Source organism: Lipomyces tetrasporus (genome assembly GCF_029532465.1).
Source record: "Lipomyces tetrasporus strain NRRL Y-64009 chromosome Unknown POJ06scaffold_8, whole genome shotgun sequence".
Taxonomy (NCBI): Eukaryota; Fungi; Ascomycota; class Lipomycetes; order Lipomycetales; family Lipomycetaceae; genus Lipomyces; species Lipomyces tetrasporus.
Genome location: NW_026611603.1, coordinates 765,160 through 785,050, shown reverse-complemented (window position 1 = coordinate 785,050; position 19,891 = coordinate 765,160). Strand labels below are relative to the sequence as shown.

At 46.6% G+C, this 19,891-nt stretch overlaps 7 protein-coding genes across 7 annotated transcripts; 4 read left to right on the top strand and 3 right to left on the bottom strand.

Annotated features, from left to right (window-relative positions):
• The first annotated feature begins 57 nt into the window (after nt 1–57).
• Nucleotides 58–1,660, top strand: POJ06DRAFT_142305 (uncharacterized protein). Its single transcript, XM_056184533.1, has 3 exons — nt 58–928; nt 981–1,217; nt 1,271–1,660. Exons 1-3 carry the CDS (start codon nt 209–211, stop codon nt 1,463–1,465), a joined length of 1,152 nt encoding a protein of 383 aa, XP_056042242.1. The 5' UTR covers nt 58–208; the 3' UTR covers nt 1,466–1,660.
• On the bottom strand, nt 1,546–2,954 carry POJ06DRAFT_200015 (uncharacterized protein; the record flags this gene model as incomplete). Its single annotated transcript, XM_056185174.1, has 6 exons — nt 1,546–1,875; nt 1,924–2,035; nt 2,092–2,219; nt 2,266–2,499; nt 2,550–2,663; nt 2,727–2,954. The coding sequence occupies 6 exons, from the start codon at nt 2,952–2,954 to the stop codon at nt 1,546–1,548; spliced, it is 1,146 nt and encodes a 381-aa protein (XP_056042241.1).
• Nucleotides 2,955–3,181: 227 nt separating this feature from the next.
• On the top strand, nt 3,182–10,147 carry POJ06DRAFT_213032 (Sec63 Brl domain-containing protein). The gene is made up of 12 exons (XM_056185476.1): nt 3,182–3,753; nt 3,812–3,912; nt 3,966–4,295; nt 4,343–4,543; nt 4,598–4,814; nt 4,867–5,155; nt 5,209–6,412; nt 6,466–6,635; nt 6,684–6,798; nt 6,850–7,463; nt 7,525–8,052; nt 8,102–10,147. Exons 1-12 carry the CDS (start codon nt 3,309–3,311, stop codon nt 9,879–9,881), a joined length of 5,994 nt encoding a protein of 1,997 aa, XP_056042240.1. The 5' UTR covers nt 3,182–3,308; the 3' UTR covers nt 9,882–10,147.
• On the top strand, nt 10,148–11,243 carry POJ06DRAFT_258019 (profilin). Its single transcript, XM_056188220.1, has 4 exons — nt 10,148–10,441; nt 10,505–10,602; nt 10,697–10,831; nt 10,887–11,243. The coding sequence occupies exons 1-4, from the start codon at nt 10,429–10,431 to the stop codon at nt 11,019–11,021; spliced, it is 381 nt and encodes a 126-aa protein (XP_056042239.1). The 5' UTR covers nt 10,148–10,428; the 3' UTR covers nt 11,022–11,243.
• POJ06DRAFT_258014 (Got1/Sft2-like family-domain-containing protein) lies at nt 11,244–12,433 on the bottom strand. The gene is made up of 6 exons (XM_056188219.1): nt 12,232–12,433; nt 12,128–12,154; nt 12,011–12,075; nt 11,760–11,938; nt 11,610–11,691; nt 11,244–11,553 (listed from the first exon to the last, which is right to left on the bottom strand). The coding sequence occupies exons 1-6, from the start codon at nt 12,407–12,409 to the stop codon at nt 11,512–11,514; spliced, it is 573 nt and encodes a 190-aa protein (XP_056042238.1). The 5' UTR covers nt 12,410–12,433; the 3' UTR covers nt 11,244–11,511.
• Nucleotides 12,434–12,462: 29 nt separating this feature from the next.
• POJ06DRAFT_258012 (SGNH hydrolase-type esterase domain-containing protein) lies at nt 12,463–14,030 on the bottom strand. The gene is made up of 4 exons (XM_056188218.1): nt 13,686–14,030; nt 13,500–13,624; nt 13,070–13,445; nt 12,463–13,016 (listed from the first exon to the last, which is right to left on the bottom strand). Exons 1-4 carry the CDS (start codon nt 13,786–13,788, stop codon nt 12,856–12,858), a joined length of 765 nt encoding a protein of 254 aa, XP_056042237.1. The 5' UTR covers nt 13,789–14,030; the 3' UTR covers nt 12,463–12,855.
• A 189-nt stretch (nt 14,031–14,219) lies between these two features.
• On the top strand, nt 14,220–19,887 carry POJ06DRAFT_213020 (uncharacterized protein). Its single transcript, XM_056185475.1, has 5 exons — nt 14,220–14,718; nt 14,790–14,847; nt 14,905–16,202; nt 16,252–18,976; nt 19,030–19,887. Exons 1-5 carry the CDS (start codon nt 14,428–14,430, stop codon nt 19,740–19,742), a joined length of 5,085 nt encoding a protein of 1,694 aa, XP_056042236.1. The 5' UTR covers nt 14,220–14,427; the 3' UTR covers nt 19,743–19,887.
• The last annotated feature ends 4 nt before the right edge of the window (nt 19,888–19,891 follow it).

The following is a 19,891-nucleotide window of genomic DNA, read 5'->3' as shown; positions in this document are numbered from 1 at the left end:
GCATCGCAGTTCGCTCAACTTCAGATGATTTCATATCATCTGTCGGATCGCATGTCCAGCAGATCACATGAACTGCACATGATTCAGGCGTGCAGCTAAATCGACAGATTAATACAATTAGCAATCATTGCTTGCGAAATTATTTTACAAGCGGTCTGCTTTTGATGAAGCATAGAAGTTCTAATTTCTTACGATACATACAACAATAATGTCAAACATTCTCCGACCGTCCTCGCGCTCCGCAACGCCATCAACCCGGCCAACACCGCGCGCGACACAAATCAAGTCCGAAAACTCCGGATCCGGAACTCCAGGAACACCCTCGTCCACAGGCTCTACGGCTCAGAAACATAAATACACGGATTACCGGCTACGTTCGTACTCGCCAGACGAGAAAGCAGATAAGCGGTTCCACGTGATGAAGTTTTATAGTCGACAAAATATTGATCCGACGGAGTTTCAACAGCCAGTTACAATGCATCGGAAGGATCCTCGGGTACTGCGGTATCAGGCGCAGCAGAAGGAGGCTGAACCGAATGGGGATGTGAAGAAGGAGGAAGAGAATGTTGACAAAATGGAGGATGTCAAGTCTGAACTCGACAAAGTAGCGCCGGAGCCTGAAGCGAGTGTTGCGCCAGATGGACAGCGGAGGAGTAAGAAGCATGGGTTTCAGAAGAAAACAAGACAGGTCTATGCCGGGGATGTAAATCAGAAGAAATTAAGGTACGAGGAGTATTATCCATGGTTGGTCGAGGATTTCGACGGCAAGAATACTTGGGTCGGGAATTATGAGGCTGCCCAGTCGGATTGCTATGTCCTGTTTGTGTTTGATGAGGACGGATTTAAGATGGTTCCAGCGGAAAAGTGGTATAAATTCACGCCGAGGAACAAATATGCGACGTTGTCGTTGGACGAGGCTGAGGCAATGGTATCGTTTATTTTGTCATATGGTGGGTTCCGCCGATGCTAACGATCTGTAGATGGCGAAGAAGAGTCAGCCACCGCGATGGCTGATGAAGCATTTGCATCCAGAGAATGAGGACGATCAAGTCGCTCAGCCGACTCGCAAGAGATTGAGAACTGTGGACAGCCAGCAGCGCGCCATCAGGAAGCGCGAGGACGATGATGCCGATGAACTTGATTTCGACGAGGAATTTGCGGACGACGAGGAAGCCCCAATTATGGAGGGTCCTGAAGACGAAAGCAAGGAAGTTGAAGTACGTATTTTCTACTTAACAACACAACACTTTTTATTGACTGCTCCTGTTAGCAACGTGTGAAGCGTCAAATGATGGTCAAGGAAGAAGATATAGGTAACGAGAACGCTCATGTCGACCGTGATCGCAAAATCGGCGAGGAGGGTCGCAAACTTAAGCAATCTCTCCGCTCATTGGAAAAGAACGCGATCTACGATACTGACGACGAAGAGGAGGAAGATCCATTCTCTGTTGATGCTTTATTCTAGTATGTTATTTTATCTTGGGATGGTAAAATAGGTAACTGTGATTCATTCATTATGAGCTCTATGATACAATTTGTGCATATTTACAAAGCCTCCAACGCAGGAGCTTCTTCTTCCTCCTCCGGACGCTCCGTAATCTGTAGCCGCTGACTTGCAGGCGCCTCACCAGGTTCGTCTGCCATAATCAGCTGGACGAATCGCTCGCAAATTTCACGCATATCATCATTCTCGACAGCAAGATGTAACTCTCTTATTAAGGGGTACACGCCGTTGTTGCGCATGAAATCTCTGCCGTAGTGTGTTGAACCGAGGAGGACGAGAGATTCGACATGTACACGAAGTATTTCGTGGTCTGGTTCGCGCCTTTTATCGGGCGGCAGGAGTTGGAGTTCGTCAGGGAGCTCGAACGATTCCTGCGAATATTAGCAAGGGCAGAGAAACACTGTCGATAAAATACGCACCTCCTCGCTTAATTCCTCTGGCCCTGCGAGAGGGAGGAGGAGATATGGTAGGATATTTACGATGTCCTTGTCTAACAAGACGGTATGCTCTGACAGCTCGAAGAGAGAGTTTCTGTGCGCGGTATTTATTAGCATTAATAAAGAAGCATACTTGATAGATACACGTACTTAATTGTCGACGCAACACCTGCTCGTCGGACTAAATTTTCGTATTCTGTGAAGACAAGAATCTTTGAAATTGGGACCACACCATCGTATTCTTGCTCCGTGACGAAATATTTCCGACCTTCAGCCAGCTACAACAAATTAGAGTCTCCTAGCATGGCAAGCATCAGTACTTACCCGTGAAACATCCGCAAACACAAACGCAAGGTAATCAAATGTGGCATGCTTGTTGAGTTTCTTTTCAGCCCCTTTCACGAAGCAGTCCATCAGTTGATCTAGGACTTTGTTCGACTTGAGATCTTTGCTTTCGTTTTTGGTGGCTTTGATCTTGAATATGTTTGCAATAGCATTGTCTTTGGCTATGTTGGCCAGTAAAACGCAGAATAAATCCGCGTTAGGCTCGTCTGGTTTCTGCAAGGACTGGTCAGTGATTGCCAGACATAACATCCATGTGGGCATACAGTTATGGAAGTGACGACAAACTCTAGAAATCCGAGATCTTCGGCCAACATCGTCCGGATTTTCACGAACTCGCTCATGTTAGCGAGAATCGTCAACGCATCTTTCGCGATTTTCTACCATATGAATCTTTTAGTCAGCTCGTTCTGCCGTGTTTACCACATACATCGCGAACATACAGGCGTATCTCGTGCTATTATCTTAAGATCTTTTATTGGCCGATAATTATCTCTAAGGAAAACTGTATTCTGGGGACCGGTCGAGTATCCAACCAGATGCTGTAGCGCGATATTACGAATCATGGGCTGGGGTGAGTGAAGGAACTCGACAAGCTGTATACGTGTCAGTTGCCACCTTATGAATGAGGGTAAGTAGATGAGCCTCACTTCTTCTAATTCTGAAGGCATATTGAGAGTATCTTATGTTGTAGAATATGTTCCTTGCTCTTGATATATCCACGAAATTAGTGACGTCAATTTTTATTTTTCTCGACGATGATAAATGGGAGTTTGCAAGTGAAGCTCATCGTGTCGGAGCGAGCCGGGTAAGTACGCACCTGATAGGGTCAGACGTACAAACCTTAAATAGTTTGTGTCTCAAATAATTCCCAGTTTGAGATGCCTGGGCATTAACACAGTGTCTAGCGAGTCGACTAAAGGCTTTTGCGGTTTCCGGATCTCACGGGCTAGTTTAAGAATTACTTGATATATCGAGCCAGATACCGACCCGCCACAAACCCGAAGCCAAAAATTGCATTGGAAATGTCGCCTCCTTCCATATCCCATCCACCTTCACGCGCAAGCAGCGTTTCCAGGCTTTCGCTAGACGATCTTCGCGAGAAGTTCCTCGCACAGGAAAAGGCTATGAAAGATGCGCGTCTCGCTGTTCAGGGTTTAATTAAAGTGAATTCGAACACGGTTAAAGTTGATGACGACGAATTTGTTATCGATGGAAATTGGGATGAGAGTGAATATGAAGGGCTCTTGAGTGATTCGGATGATTATGACATCGAGGATGAGGAGGAGGATACGAGTTCCTCTGCAACATCACTTGATGAGGATGAGGATGACAACGTTGCTGGACCGGCGTATGGTAAGGAGTGGCTATTGAATCGATGCCTGAAATATCTTAGCGGTGGTCATAATACGATGGACATTGATGAATTGGCGAGCACCCTGGAAGCCGCAATAGCTTCGCCAAGCGGAGGTATGCGTTTCTGAAATGTGAATTGCGCTGGTAGTAGTGTTGCTGACATGAAGGGCAGATGTTGAGATTCAGTCGAAGCTGGCGGATATTCTGGGATATGAAGATCTCGAATTCATCACGGAGCTGGTTCAAAACCGATCGAGGATAGCAGAAGCGCTTGTACGTAAGATATGATACGCATCGAGGATTACTCTAACGTGAAGCTATTACAGAAGTTGGGCACGCAGTCCCACTCTCTTTCACAGGTCCGTGTCGTCAACAAGTCCGACAAGAAACACAAACGCAAGAATATGCCAAATGCGGATGGCGACACAAGAACCTACGATGAAGTCGTGCGCTCAAAGCTCTTGACGAAGGAGGAACGACAGAAACGATTAGAGGCAGCGTTGAAAGCTCGTTCGATACCACCAAACGGCCCCATCCTGTCCGCGACTGAGGAGCAATATCCTCATATTTACAGATCTCATGATGCGAGGAACACGTTGAGTGCTTACGGCAATAAGTACAGCCTGCCAATTGGCACTACACGCTTTACTGAAGATGTCAGTCAGTACGACGAAATTTGGAAATAATCTAACGTAATATCTAGCTATATGAAGAGGTTGCTGTTCCGTACACGAGGCAACGGCCTTTAGCATTTGGAGAGAGGCTGGTACAGATTTCAGACCTGGATCTTATATGCAGGAATACCTTCAAGGGTTACAGTTCCTTGAACCGAGTGCAGTCACTAGTTTATCCAATCGCGTATGGTACTAACGGAAACATGCTTATCTGTGCGCCCACTGGTGCTGTAAGTATAGCACACTAGAGGTTGAATGCTTTGAGGATACTGAGAACATCGTAGGGTAAAACTGATGTTGCCATGTTGACAATCCTGCACACCATTGCAATGAACTCTGTTCCGTCTCCGTTCGAGGAGCCCAATGCCGGCGCCTATCACATAGAAAAGAACAACTTCAAAATTGTTTACGTTGCTCCATTGAAGGCCCTTGCTGCGGAAGTTGTCGAAAAACTGGGCAAGCGGTTGGCGTGGCTGGGAATTCAAGTCCGGGAATTGACGGGTATGTGCGGCGACTAGCATTAAAGTATAGTGTGTACTGATCATTGTAAAAGGTGATATGCAGCTTACTCGAACTGAGATAATGAAAACGCAAATTATCGTTACCACCCCAGAGAAATGGGACGTCGTGACAAGAAAAAGTAACGGCGATACGGATTTGGTGGAAAAAGTCAAGCTTCTCATAATCGACGAAGTCCACATGTTGCATGATGACCGTGGTGCCGTCATTGAGAGTTTGGTAGCCAGAACATTACGACAGGTTGAGAGCACTCAGAGTATGATCCGCATTGTCGGTTTGTCCGCCACCCTGCCTAATTTCATTGATGTCGCGGACTTCCTAAAGTATGCAGGTTTGGCTTGGTGAAATAGTTGATTGTGCTAATTGATATATGCAGAGTTGACCGCAGGGAAGGATTGTTCTACTTTGACGCTTCATTCAGACCAGTTCCGCTAGAGCAGCATTTCATTGGTGTGAAGGGAAAGGCGGGCGGAAAACAGGCAAACGAATACCTGGATCGTGTTACGTATCGAAAAGTCATCGACATGCTTAGAGAAGGCCATCAAGTGATGGTATTCGTTCATTCTAGAAAAGATACAATGAAGACTGTCAGGACACTAAAAGAACTCGCGATGTCTGAAGGCGACATGGACCTTTTCGACGCTACAGTGCACCCGAGATATCGCTCAGCGTCATATGACATCTCAAAATCCCGAAGCAAGGAAATTCGAGAAATTTTCAAGGATGGCTTCGGTGTTCATCATGCCGGCATGCTGCGATCTGATCGAAATCTAACAGAGCGGCTGTTCACGGAAGGTGTCATTAAAGTTCTGTGCTGTACTGCTACCCTCGCTTGGGGTGTCAATTTACCTGCTGCCGCCGTGATTATTAAGGGTACCCAGGTCTACAATGCCAAAAAGGGCGGTTTCACGGATCTCGGAATTACAGATGTTATCCAAATTTTTGGTCGTGCAGGTCGTCCTCAATTTGAGAAATATGGTATAGCGTTTTTGTGCACAACGCTTGATCGGCTAAGCCATTACATGTCGGCCATTACACAACAACATCCTATAGAGTCTCGATTCGTGGAGCGTATGGCGGATAACCTCAATGCCGAGATTGCTCTTGGTACCGTGACCAATGTGGATGAAGGTGTGCAGTGGCTCGGCTATACATATCTCTACGTCAGAATGAGAAAGAATCCGATGGTATATGGTATTGAATGGAAGGCAATTGAAGAGGACAACTTACTTGGCCAGCGCCGACGTGAGTTAATTGTCGAAGCGGCTCGGACGTTGCACAGGATGCAGATGATCATATTTGATGAGCGGACTGGTTCACTTACTCCCAAGCATGTCGGACGGATTGCCTCGGAGTTCTACTTGATGCACAACAGTATCGAGGTCTTTAACAACACTTTGCGACCCACTGCCACTGATGCCGATGTTTTGGCTTTGCTCAGTATGAGTAAGGAGTTTGACGGACTAAAGTTTCGCGAAGAGGAAGCCAATGAGCTCATGAAGCTACGAGAACAATCCGCGCCTTGTCAGATTTCACATAGTATCGACACTACTGAAGGAAAAATCAATGTTTTGCTTCAGGTTGGTTATTCTGCAGCAGAGTTCGTTGTGGCGGATCTAACGATTGATTATAGGCCTATATCTGCAATGCGCATATCGAAACATTCTCTCTCGTCTCAGACACTGCCTACGTGGCCCAAAACGCTGCGAGAATTTGCAGAGCATTGTTTCTAATCGCTATGAGTCGTCATTGGGGTCATCTTGCTCTGGTGCTTTTGTCTATGAGCAAAGCAATTGACAAGCGGTAAGTTGGCTAATCTTGATAGAAGCAACGAAATATTGATTGAGGTAGTCTATGGCCCTTTGAGCACGATCTTGCCCAATTCGGACTACCGAGGCATGCGATTGAGAAATTGGAAAGTAAGCAGGTCCCGCTAGAACGACTATGCGACATGCAACCGGCTGAGGTTAGTATCCACAGTCACTTGCCATTAAGAGTGCTTACTAATAGGACGTAGATTGGAGAACTGATTCATAACCGAGGCCTCGGTAATGTCATTGCCAAGCACTTGCGCAATTTTCCGCTGCTGCATATCGAGTATGAAGTTTCCCCAATTCTTCGGAATATCCTGCGTGTGCATTTGAACATTGTTCCTCTATTCTCATGGAATGATCATCTGCATGGATATGCCGAGTCTTTCTGGATTTGGGTAGAGGATTCTGTTGATTCGGAGATTTTGCACTCAGCGAAGTTTATGTTGTCGAAGAAACATATGTCTGATACGCATGAAATGGACTTCTTCATCCCTCTGAAGGATCCAATGCCACCTCAGATATTTGTTCGCGCGGTCTCGAATACGTGGGCAGGTGCTGGAACTGTCACGACCATCTCGTTCCAGCACTTGATCAGACCTGAGCTTGAAAACATTCAGACCAAGCTCTTGAATTTGAGACCCCTTCCAGTTACTGCCTTGCATAACCCTGTCATCGAAGCTATTTATCAGCAGAAGTTCAATTATTTCAATCCGATGCAGACGATGATCTTCCATTGTTTGTACCATACGAATTCGAACGTTCTTCTTGGCTCGCCCACAGGATCTGGTAAGACCGTCGCCGCTGAACTAGCCATGTGGTATGTCATCCAGTTGTCTTTGTTGTCTTGCGTATGTGGTCACGGGACTAACGTCACGTAGGTGGGCGTTCCGGGAGTTTCCGAAGTCGAAGGTGGTGTATATCGCTCCCATGAAAGCTCTAGTTCGCGAGCGAGTGGACGATTGGAGAAGCAGGCTGAGCGAACTGGCGGACAAGAAAGTTGTGGAACTCACCGGTGACAGCAGTCCAGATGCACGAGCTATTCGCGAGTCGGATATCATTATCACGACACCGGAGAAGTTCGACGGTATCAGTAGAAATTGGCAAGCCCGAAAATACGTCCAACAGGTATCTCTTATAATTATGGATGAGATTCACTTGCTTGCGAGTGAGCGAGGCCCTATTCTTGAATTGATCGTCAGCCGAATGAATTACATATCTACGCACACGAAGCAGCCTGTACGCTTGCTTGGCATGTCTACTGCTGTCGCGAATGCTGGTGACATGGCCGGCTGGCTCGGTGTTAAGGAAGGCTTATTCAATTTCCCACAGTCGATCCGACCTGTGCCGCTGGAGATGTACATCGATGGCTTCCAAGACAATACTGGGTTCTGCCCACTGATGAAGAGGTAAATAGATAGTTTACTATTCAACGATTCTTTTTCTAACGGCAATCAGCATGAACAAGCCTGCATTCATGGCTATTAAGAGCCATTCACCGAATAAGCCTTCTCTCATTTTCGTTGCATCTAGACGTCAGACACGACTTACCTCCTCGGACTTGATAAATTTCTGCGGCATGGAGGAGAATCCGAAGCGCTTCCTGAACATGACTGAGGACGAACTCGTGATGGTTCTGAATGAGATTAAAGACGAGCCACTTAAGCTATCGTTGCAGTTCGGTATCGGCCAGCATCACGCTGGTTTAGTTAACTCCGACAGAAGAATCGTTCAAGAGCTGTTCGCAAGTAATAAGATTCAGGTCCTCGTCGCTACAAGTACTTTGGCATGGGGTGTCAACTTACCTGCCCATTTGGTCATCATCAAAGGAACGCAATTTTTTGACGGAAAAATCGAGGCATATAAAGATATGGAGTTGACTGATATTCTTCAAATGATGGGTCGCGCTGGCCGTCCTGCATTCGATACCAGCGGTGTTGCTATCATTTTCACGCAGGAATCTAAGAAGCAGTTCTACAAGCGCTTCTTGCATACTGGCTTCCCGGTTGAGTCGTCATTGCATAAAGTTCTGGAGGATCATCTTGGTGCTGAGATTGCTGGAGGAAATATAAAGTCCAAGCAGCAAGCCCTGGATTTCTTGATGTGCACATACCTTTTCAGGCGTGTCCACAAGAATCCAACATATTATGGCTTGGATGAGACTACCCCAGAAGCTGTTAACGATTACCTTGTGTCTCTGGTCGATAAGAGCATTGCAGAGCTAGAGAAATCTGGATGTGTGAAGGTTTTTTCGGATGGATCTGTAGTTCCCACGCCGTTTTTGAACATCAGCAGCTATTACTACATTTCACATAAAACGGTACGGAATATTTTGGAGAAAATCAAGGCTCATGCGCCGTATGAGCTCTGTCTCCAGGTTCTTGCCGAAGCATCCGAATACGACTTGCTGCCGGTTCGTCACAACGAGGATCTTCTGAATATCGAGTTATCCAAACGTCTCCGGTACAGCGGTGCGCAACTCAAGAAGGTGATGTGGGATCCTCATGTTAAGGCCTTCCTTCTTATCCAAGCTCATCTGAGCAGGGTGGAGCTCCCGATTACCGATTATATGCAAGACATGGTCTCGGTGCTGGATCAGTGTGTGCGTATTTTGCAGGCTTACATTGATATTACGGCAGAACTGGGCATTCTAAGTACGTGCATGATGTTTATCGATCTCATGCAGGCGATTAAGCAAGCGGTGTGGTTTGACGATAATCCACTCACAGCGCTTCCGGGTCTGAGACCGGTTCCTATGAATCACTCGATGACTGTCGTCAACCTTCGCCGACTGGGTGACATGAAACCCGGGGAGATGAATAGGCTGGCTGTGTTCTTGAAGGTTCCGGAGAGATCGAAGTCAGAGTTCTTGAAAGTGCTGTCGACCATCCCGATCGTCGACGTAGATCTTCGTCAAACACAGGAGACCATGGTTGTCAGAATTGAGAGGAAGCGACCACCACTGACACCGGATTATAAGTGCTACAGTCCGAAGTTCCCTAAGGCGCAATACGAAGGCTGGTTCTTAATTATGTGCTCGAAATCGTCGGATGAACTGCTACTGATTAAGCGCGTTCGACCCAAGCCTGGAACGCCATGGCAAAGGCCCATTGTTGTCAGCCTTGAGATTCCCCCTACCATTACTGGCAGAGAGGTCGATTTTATATGTATTAGCGACATGTACCTCTTTAACAGCGTTTCAGCGAATATTCGGCTTACGAATTCTTCGCTGCTGTAATTGAGTTGATCGATATCTGTACTTGAGTGGTATTATTTGTGGTTAATATGTATTGTACCCAACAATGGCATTTAGATAGTATCGACTATCCGATCGACTGCAAACATAGTTATTCTTTGTAGCCTAGAGGGAACTTCCAGTCGGTATTCGCCTTCGCCTTAGATAGTAGTACGGGCACGCGTAGACGAATGGAACGCGTTCTTATGGCCGGGTAACTGTTGTCGATGTGCACGCGGCGGAATCAATCATGGACGGGTTGCAACATTTGGTCATCCCATTGTTCCGATTATCGGTGTAGCGGTGTCACTACTTCGAGCATCGAATTCTCTCTTTTTTACTTGGAGCGAAATTTACTTGGATCTGAGCACGGTATGTCTTGGTTACTTTTGGGAAAGTTCAACTACTAGTGGTCGGTCGATCGAATGGTGTAACGCCAGGTTCCGACCATTCGACGGAAACTATCCGGTACTGATTGTTTTTGGCAGGATCTTTTGGCTATCTGGTTATAGAGTATATAATTTTAAGGCGAAAAGTAAATAGCACCATCATGTCGTGGCAAGGTATGTCACTTTGAATTAGTCGTTGTCTGTGATTGTGAGTCCGCTGACGAACCGGGCTTGTAGCATATATCGACAACCTCGTGGCTTCGACGAAGGTTGACAAGGCCGCTATTTACTCAAAAGCTGGAGACAGCGTATGGGCTCAGTCCGTTGGATTCACTGTATGTTTGTTTTGTGTGCCTAGTGGAGGTTTACGTACCATCGAGATCACCAGTCCTTTTATCATCGCATATAATTAACAGGCTAAATTTATAGCTGTCCGGGCCTGAGCTTTCTGAAATTGTCTCAGGATTCGACAATTCGTCAGGGCTACAGGCTAAGGGATTGCATGCACAAGGTGTTAAATACTTCCTGCTTCGGGCCGACGAGAGGAGTATCTACGGAAAGAAGGTATGTTGCGTGCATATTTTAAGTGTGTACTGCGGGCCTAATGAAACTTTTATAGGGTGCCGAAGGTCTAGTTATTGTCCGAACGAAGCAGGCTATCCTGCTAGCACACTATCCGGAGGGCGTTCAGCCGGGTGAGGCTACGAAGATCGTTGAGCAATTGGCGGACTATCTTATTAGTGTGGGATATTAATATGGATGTACGTTTGACTTGATTGTCTAGAGGTGCTAGTTATGTTGGTAATAGTGTAAATTGCAGCGGGCGAATGCCATAGGAGGAAAATGGGCGCCATGAATTACCTGACGGTGATCATATCTATGACGAACACATATAACGATATCAATCCACGCTTGTAGGCTCAGTGAACATTGTGATTTTCATTGCTGCCGTGTGCATAATTCAAATCAAGTAAAAACCTGCTTAGTATATTACTGTACAATATGCCGTTCCCCAAGCTGCAGCTCACAGAGATATGCCGTTAGGTTCCCGCAACGACAATATGGCCAGTTGATGCCAACTCTATACAATAATCGCGTCTAAAATGGCCCCCCCCATAACGTCATTAAATGTACACATTTACCCTACAATCCTACAATGTATCTGCGACCCGGTGTCCAATCATCATACCAACTTGATACTGGACTTGTAGTGAACAATAAGTGATTCAGTAAAGTGACCGGAGTTAGATTGGGAGAATTCGGATACCAGCTAATCGATCAATCGTCTAGAAAACGTCAGTACTATTGGTCAGTTAGAAACCCTCGCAAGCGCTGAGCTTACCGGAGCTATGTACGGTGAAGAGAGGACCGGGCCGATAAATGGCAATGACCGTAGGAATGAGACGATAACGGAAAAAAAATCGCTGACATGAATACATTAGCATTTGTCCCAGCGCACAGCATCAATTGATCCAGTCATGAGGTGACATACCCGAACAACGCCATAATTCCGCAGAATTCGATGATAAAGCCAGTTATTGGCCGCCGGCATAAGATGAGAAGGATACCCACTACGAAGCATATCGTACCTCGTATTTTCTGTCGTCTGGCAAAGAAATAGAATGTTCGCTGGTGGCCGATAACAAGCACTAGACCAGCCAGAAATAGTATCTAATGCTAATTAGCCACAAGTCCAAGGGAGCTAGATCGTGTTATGCATCATTGGTAGTAGGATACTCATACGTTTCCAAATGCTAATAATGCAGTGTCAAATAGAGTCAGAACTCCAAGAAGGAGGAAGAAGCAACCTCGGAACATGTTTTAGTATAAGATATACACAAAGCAGAATCGAATACATACCGGCTGCGGTTAATCCGACTCCGATCTCTGCATCTGTTAGCACGCTAGATCACAGTTGTATAACGCCGTCTCCTGGACAATTCCGCGACATAATCACTACGTACTCTGTATATCTGTCAACCACATCGTGCAAGTAATCCCCCACTTCAATTGACTGCGTTGTTCGATTTCTAGCTCGTTGTAGTTCTTTATCACTGGTGAGGACTGCGAGGGACTATTATTATGGCGTCCAAAGGGTCTTTTTCCCGTGCGCCCAAGCTCGTTGGGTACGTCCAGCGTCATACATTTTTACGTGCGCTTAGACGTACCCGAGTTAGCTGCGGAGCTTTGACAGGCGACACTATGGAAGGACCGACAAGCCCGAAGACGTAACTTCCTATAACTGACAACTACTTGCGCTTCAAGTGCTCGCTATCCTCTCGAACAATACGAAGTGTAGAATTATGAAGTCTTAGTTGATATAGTTATTTGAGTATAATGCCTTGCGCGATATTAGTGCAATGTTATACAATAGGTTCATCAATTTGCCATAGCTTTAATTAATTGGTCGGAATATATCGTTGATAGACACAGGTATACAAGTAGATTGGGTAAGAAGGGACCCCGCAATATTATGCTCTAGTAGAGAATCCAAGTTCAAGCATCACAGTCTAGCAAAATACTCCATAGATGCAATCAAACAAGTTACGTCAAGGTAATGTTTAATATCTATCAGTATCGTCAAATATCTACTCCAAAGCTGCTTTTAAGACATCTAGCGAAGAAATCTTATCCCAGGTTGGTAGCTTTTCGGTGACAGTGGCGGGGTCGAGCTCTGGGTAAGTCTCTTTGATAGCCGCGATGACGTTGTTGAACTCCACTCTGTAAGCTTTGCCGAGATAATGCAATCCTAACTCGAATTCAGTAATTATAGCTATGGCAAGTACGCAAGTCGATACTGACCATCGTTAAGGTAGGATGTGAGTGGATTTTTGGCTGGAAGCTCTGCAAGGCCATATACGGGGTCGCCTTCCTTCCAACCGAGGTCCGCCATAATAAGATACCACAGGGGAACCATGGCCACATTCAATTCCTTGGCGACCTCAATAGCGGCGTCACAGTATTCGCGTGCCCGAAGAGTGGTTCGTTCAATGGCGCGATCTTCCCTTCCGATGACCCACTGATGGTGGTTGTATGGGCCCGGTCCGACGATAACAATCTTGGCTCCCGCTTTTTCTGCGCTGCTCGCTATTTTTCGCAGATTGTCTTTGTATCTGAGAATGGGAACATGCTGGACGGCTTCAGGAACAACCGAATCATTAGTGCCAAAGAACACAACCTAGTCAAATTGGTTAGCAGGGCTTCCTTGGTTCCATTGGTCGCTAATGACTACCATCAACTTGATCTTGGACGTCGGCGTCGTTTCTTGCTCAATTATCTTATCAACCATGATCACAGCATGGTTGGAGTTGTAGCCACCAAATCCACGTTGAATGACATCAAACTTTCGACAATAAGCTAGTTGTGGTGTCAGATTGAATTGTTCATAGTGTTACTTTGCAGTCGTATTGGCCCATACCATTTTGCATTGCTGGACCGAAGCAGAATCCATTGTCTTGATTATAGGCGTACTGGGTAATCGAATCTCCGAAGAGGAGGACTTTATCAAAAGCGATAGCCATATTGAACTTCTCCGTCAAGGTACTAGAGAGACTATAATGCTGATGGAACGAATTGGGTTGACAGATAATGGAATATACCGCAAGTTCTAACCATGTGGAGTGCTTATTTTGGTTATCTCGAGTGCGCCTTGCCGCACGTGGTACATCAGATTGCGCATTTAGATCTGGTAACTTTCTGCTCTGGCGCGTTCACGTGTGTCCAAATCTGTAACTGCGGCTTGACAGGGCGTCGTTAAAGTGGCGATATAGACTACGGGCCAGTAATAAATAATAAATAAAGGTCTGCAAAGTAGACAAAGAGGATGTCTCATTCTAAATCTTTAAACAGTCTAGCAGTAGTATATTTGCGGTGGTCGTGGCAATTTTAAGTAACACTAGAGAATCCTGACCGTAAACCCTCAGCGTTCAACATTTCCTCGTAAACCGGGGCACAACACGACGGGTACACCATTCATCAGACACGTCGCGACAATTTCCACCTTCGGCGCTCACCACAAATAGCGCATCTGTATCTTCCTCGGCATCGAAAGCTTGGTCCCTGGGAGTGGCAAAGAGCAATATCGATAGTTCCATTTGAGGGCGAAGTAATCGTTCTGTGGTGGGTCTCCCGTTAGGCGCGACAGATCAAGATATCGGTCTATGGAGTCGACTTCATCAACTGCTGCTACGGCGCAGTCGTTGCCATCTATTCCCCCTAGGTCATCGTCTCTTACTCAGTCTTGCTCCATTGCAATTAATCCGATATCACTGGTAATCAATGAGTGCATCACAATTACATCGGCTATGCGCAAGAATGCGCGATGGGCTCAGTCCGGCGTGTCAGCGATCCTTGGAACCGGTAGTCCCGTGGACTCTGCGCCTGATGCAGGAGAAGATCTCAGTTTAATATCAAGACTGGGATTACGCACGAAAAGGACGAGAACAACGCAGGTGAGATTGGTGAGATAGGCTCGCACTACCGTGAGGTGTGGTCGTGTGTCCAGTTGCTAACATATGGCCAGGACAATCCACTCATGGCGGGATTCTCCAAACTAAGAGCTGATCTGGCTGAATGTCGAGGTGAGTAAACTAGACCTTACTCTGTTGCAAATTATGTGCTAATGAGCATATCTTCAGATATCAGTACATTCGATACTCCGTCACTTTTCCACCCTTTCCTACAAGTTATTCGATCATCGTCTATCACGGGGCCGATCACGTCCCTAGCACTAAATGCCATCACCAAATTCTTTTCTTATCGAATTATTTCGCTATCATCGCCCCGACTACATCTAGCCATGCAATTACTGTCGTCAGCTATTACGCACTGTAGATTTGAAGCATCAGACTCAGCACAGGACGAGGTGGTTCTTCTTCGTATCCTCAGACTTATGGAATGTATGATGTGTGGGATTGGTGGTGATCTCCTTTCTGATGAAAGTGTGTGTGAAATGATGGAGACTGGACTGAGCATGTGCTGCCAAATGCGACTAAGCGAGATGCTTCGCCGATCGGCAGAAATGTCAATGGTCACAATGTGTCAGAGAGCATTCGAATTGTTGAAACAGATTGAACCGGAGGCGAATTCATCAACTATAGAAGCCATGACTAGTACAAATAGTAGCAATATCGGCAGCGTGCAAATGGGCGAACCAGCAACAGCCGAGCCAAATAGCACACCCAGTCTGGAGTCTCCGAATCCCGCCACACCAGAGTTCACGCCAGCTTCTGTCCAAGGACCTGCAGACAATTCATATGCAGACGTTGATCTGAAACCATATGGTTTACCGTCTATTCGAGAGCTTTTGCGGGTGCTTATTTCTCTGCTCGACCCGCACGATAGACAGCATACTGATCCAATGCGTGTTATGGCTCTAAGGATCATTGACGTCGCTTTTGAAGTTGCAGGGTTGACGATTGCCTCCCATGCATCACTACGGAGTTTGGCTGTAGATGACCTTTGCCGTCATTTGTTCCAATTACTGAGATATGATTCACCACAGATATTGCAGACTTCTCTGCGTGTTTCTTCTACAATTTTACACACTATGCGGCCTCACCTCAAACTTCAACAAGAACTTCTACTCTCATACATGATTTCTTGTCTACATTTGCGAGCTGATATTCCGAAGGAGCCAGGGATAGATCCAATACTATATGAAGGCGTGCCGGTGACGCCAAAAGTTCTGTTGAGGTCACCTTCATCAGTCACCACTGGAAGCTCATCCGGTACGAGTACCCCAGTGCCAGTCAAGGAGCGCCAAAGGTTGGGTATGGAAGGCGGACAGCGGGGTCCGGATGCTAGAGAGACTATGGTGGAATGCCTGAGCGGGCTCACACGGATACCGAGTTTTATGATTGACTTGTTTGTAAATTATGACTGCGATGTCGATAGAGCCGACCTATGTGAAGACCTGATTGGCTTGCTGAGCAGGGTACGTAATTTTATTTTAAGCCTGCTTACGGACGAACTAACCAGTTTAGAACGCCTTTCCCGATGCCGCTGTGTGGTCAACTCCCAATGTTCCACCGCTATGTCTCGATGCACTGCTTTCCTATGTGTCTTTCCTTGCTGACCGTCTTGATATGCCGTCGACGACAAAGCCAAATTATCCCACCGTTGTGCAGCTCATGGAACAGCGAGATAAAAAGCAATTAATCATTCAAGGCACATCAAAATTTAACGACGATCCCAAGAAAGGAATACAGTTTTTGGTGGAGAATGGGATCATAGATGACGCGTCCAATCCAAAATCGATCTCGGCATTCCTGAAGAACACATCCCGAATCAGCAAGAAACTTCTTGGAGAATTTTTGGCGAAGCCTTCTAATAAAGACATCCTGGACTGCTTTATAGATAGCTTTGATTTTAAGGACAAGCGAATTGACAAGGGGTTGCGGGAACTGCTCGAAAGTTTCAGATTGCCCGGAGAATCCCAGCAGATCGAACGAATTGTGGAGAAGTTTTCAGAGAGATATTGCGAGTTTGGGCCAAAAGAGGTCTCCAACAAAGATGCAGCGTTTGTGCTCAGTTATTCGATGATTATGCTTAACACGGACCTTCACAATCCGCAAGTTCGGAACAGAATGACACTAGACCAGTACAAACACAATCTGCGGAAAGTCAACAATAATGAGGATTTTCTCCCAGAGTATTTAGAGGCTATCTACAACGCGATTAAGATGCACGAGATTATCATGCCAGAAGAACACAATAATCAAGCTGGCTTTGATTACGCTTGGAAAGAGCTCCTTCAAAAGGCTAACTCCTCTGGCGAACTGCTCGTATGCGAGGACACAAGCATTTATGATGCGCAGATGTTCCGTGCCACTTGGAAGCCAATAGTGGCGACTCTTGCATACGTGTTTACGTCAGCGACAGATGACATGGTCTTCATGCGTGTTATTACAGGATTCGACCACTGTGCGCGGATAGCTGCGCGATATAACATCTCGGACGTGCTGGACCACATAATCCTTTGCTTGTCGAAAATTTCGACGTTGACCCTTGAACCATCTGCTACCAGTAGTGCGGATTCAACAGAGATACAGGTGGATGGCAGCAGTATCACAGTCAGCGATCTTTCAGTCAGATTCGGCAAAAACTACAAAGCTCAATTGGCCACTGTTGTGCTTTTCCGAGTTGTGCGCGGAAACGAACACCTGGTTCGATCAGGGTGGCGAGAAATAATCCTCATATGGCTCAACTTATTTGCCAATTCACTCATATCTCCGTACTTCTCCGAACTGCAAGACAAACTAGACGTGCCAGCGATCCCGATGGTTACTCCTGGATATGTGATCAAGCGAAATGATCCGAAGGATAGCAGTATCTTTTCAACGTTGTCATCGTACCTGTCTAGTTATGCAGTGGATGGACCGCCAGAACCGTCGGATGAGGAACTCGAAAGCACGTTGTGTACAGTTGATTGTGTTAATTCGTGCAACTTGAGCGAGATTTTTGACAATATTTCGGCGCTCGATTCTGCCAAAGTGCAGTACATGCTACAGTCCCTATTGGAGGAGGCAATGCTACTACAACAACGAAGACCGTTCCTCTCGTTACGAAATGATTTTAATAATGATACGCCGTTAAATGGGGGTCAGAGCGGCCGATCGGTAACACCACCGCCGTCGACATTATCTGTCAATGGTTCAGTTGATAAGCAGGACCTCCCGTCATTCGCACCATTGAGCATCTACGTTCTCGAGATGGCTACGTGTCTGGTTTTGAAAGACCCCGAATGCTTGGAGAAGCTACGACCAAAGTTAATGGACACGTTCAAAGCAATTTTGGCTAACGCAGACAACGTCTACCCGGTAGTCGTTGGCCGAGTAATTTGCTACATGCTGGCGATTTTGCGACGCGTTATCAATGAGTACATCACTTTTCCAACTGAACAGAAACTGGTGGGCATCAAGAACTTAGTTGCGGAAATATTCTTATCTGCGGCCGCGGTCGACAATGATATTCTCAAGGAGACTGGTCCAATTGCTGCCACCGGCATTGTCTGTTGCTTCCGGAGCTGTCCAGATGACATAAAAATCAACTTACTGGATGCGCCTGAACAAGCATTTTGGAAAGCATTGGAATCTTTACTGGAGAACGCCGAGGCGGCGTCTATAATATTCGAAGTCGTCGAGGAGATAACCGGCATACCGGACAGCGACGGTGAATTTCAACTCAAGAATGAGAAGGACAGCACGAAATTACGCCTAATTCATAACAGCGCCAATTTTCAAGCTGTGATTGACCTCCTTGGTGCGTTTGCAAGTTCTGGAAGCGTGGGCAGTGAGTGGGAGCAGCGCCATGATCGAGCCGGGTCTATACGTCGCTTAGGTCGCTCGTCTACGCCTCCGATAACCAATCTGGCTGCCAGCGCCAATTTGACACGGGGAAGCTCAGCTGGTCCACGAGGCGTGGCCGCGGGTGTTGATCGCCGGAACTACAGCACTTTGAAAGGTTCAGTCAGCGGGACAAGTAATAAGAATGCCATTGACGAGAGCTTAAGAGGTACCAAAGTGATCAATGGCAAGCGAATGACCGCGGCAGAAGTTAATGCTGCTGTTGCAGCTGGCACTTACCCAGGAATGCAGAGACCGTATGCAGATGTCGTCGAGCGGGCAGTCAAGGCCGTGAAGATGATTAATGCATTCCGAAGTCAAGTGACGGATCTTATTACGGAGCTAAAACTTGAACGTAACGACGGTATGTACGCACACCCTTTGTCGAATTGTATTATTCGCTAATTGGGTATGAAGGCTGGACTACATTCTGGTTCCCGATACTAGATGGACTATTGCTTCAGTGCTTAAATGCATGCAGGGAGGTCAGACAGCAAGCTTTCGGATCTCTGCAGCGAACTCTTCTTTCTCCCGAGCTGTCCGCGACGTACGACGATTTCGAATGGACCGCAATTTTCGGCACAGTATTGTTTCCACTGGTGTCCGGTCTCTTGCGGCCAGAAGTATATCAATCGGATCCTCGCGGAATGGGCGAGACTAGATTACAGGCTTCGTCCTTGCTGTGCAAGGTGTTCCTATATTATTTGGAGAGGTTGTCGGGATGGGACGGCATGCTCGATTTGTGGTTGCAGATATTAGACATGATGGACCGTCTGATGAACAGCAGTCCGCGGGATAACCTGGAGGAAGCTGTTGCTGAGTCTCTTAAAAATGTGTTGCTTGTAATGAGTTCGTCTGGCTACCTTGTTCAGCCCGAGAAGGCTGAAGGAGATGACAAACGGCTTGAGCTGTGGGATCAGACGTGGAAGCGACTTCAGCGGTTCTTGCCGCCGACGACTTTGGACGCCTTGCCAGGGTCATTGCCGGGTACTATGCCCGCCGTCTCGGCCTCGGCCTCCCCTGCCGTGGATCTTCCTGCATCGGAGGACAGTGATGTTCCTGCAACGGACGACAGCCCAGACCAGCCGAAGGTTGAGACACCCGATATGTTAAATATGACGACGGAATGAAGTTGGGGTATAGATTATGCGGAAAGGATATTATTCAGTGCATTATACGTGTATATATAGTATAAAGTAAATAAGTTACAATCATCATGGCATTACTGTAAGCATTTTTACCGCCCAATCGTCGTAGTCACACTTGGTTCGTATGCCTG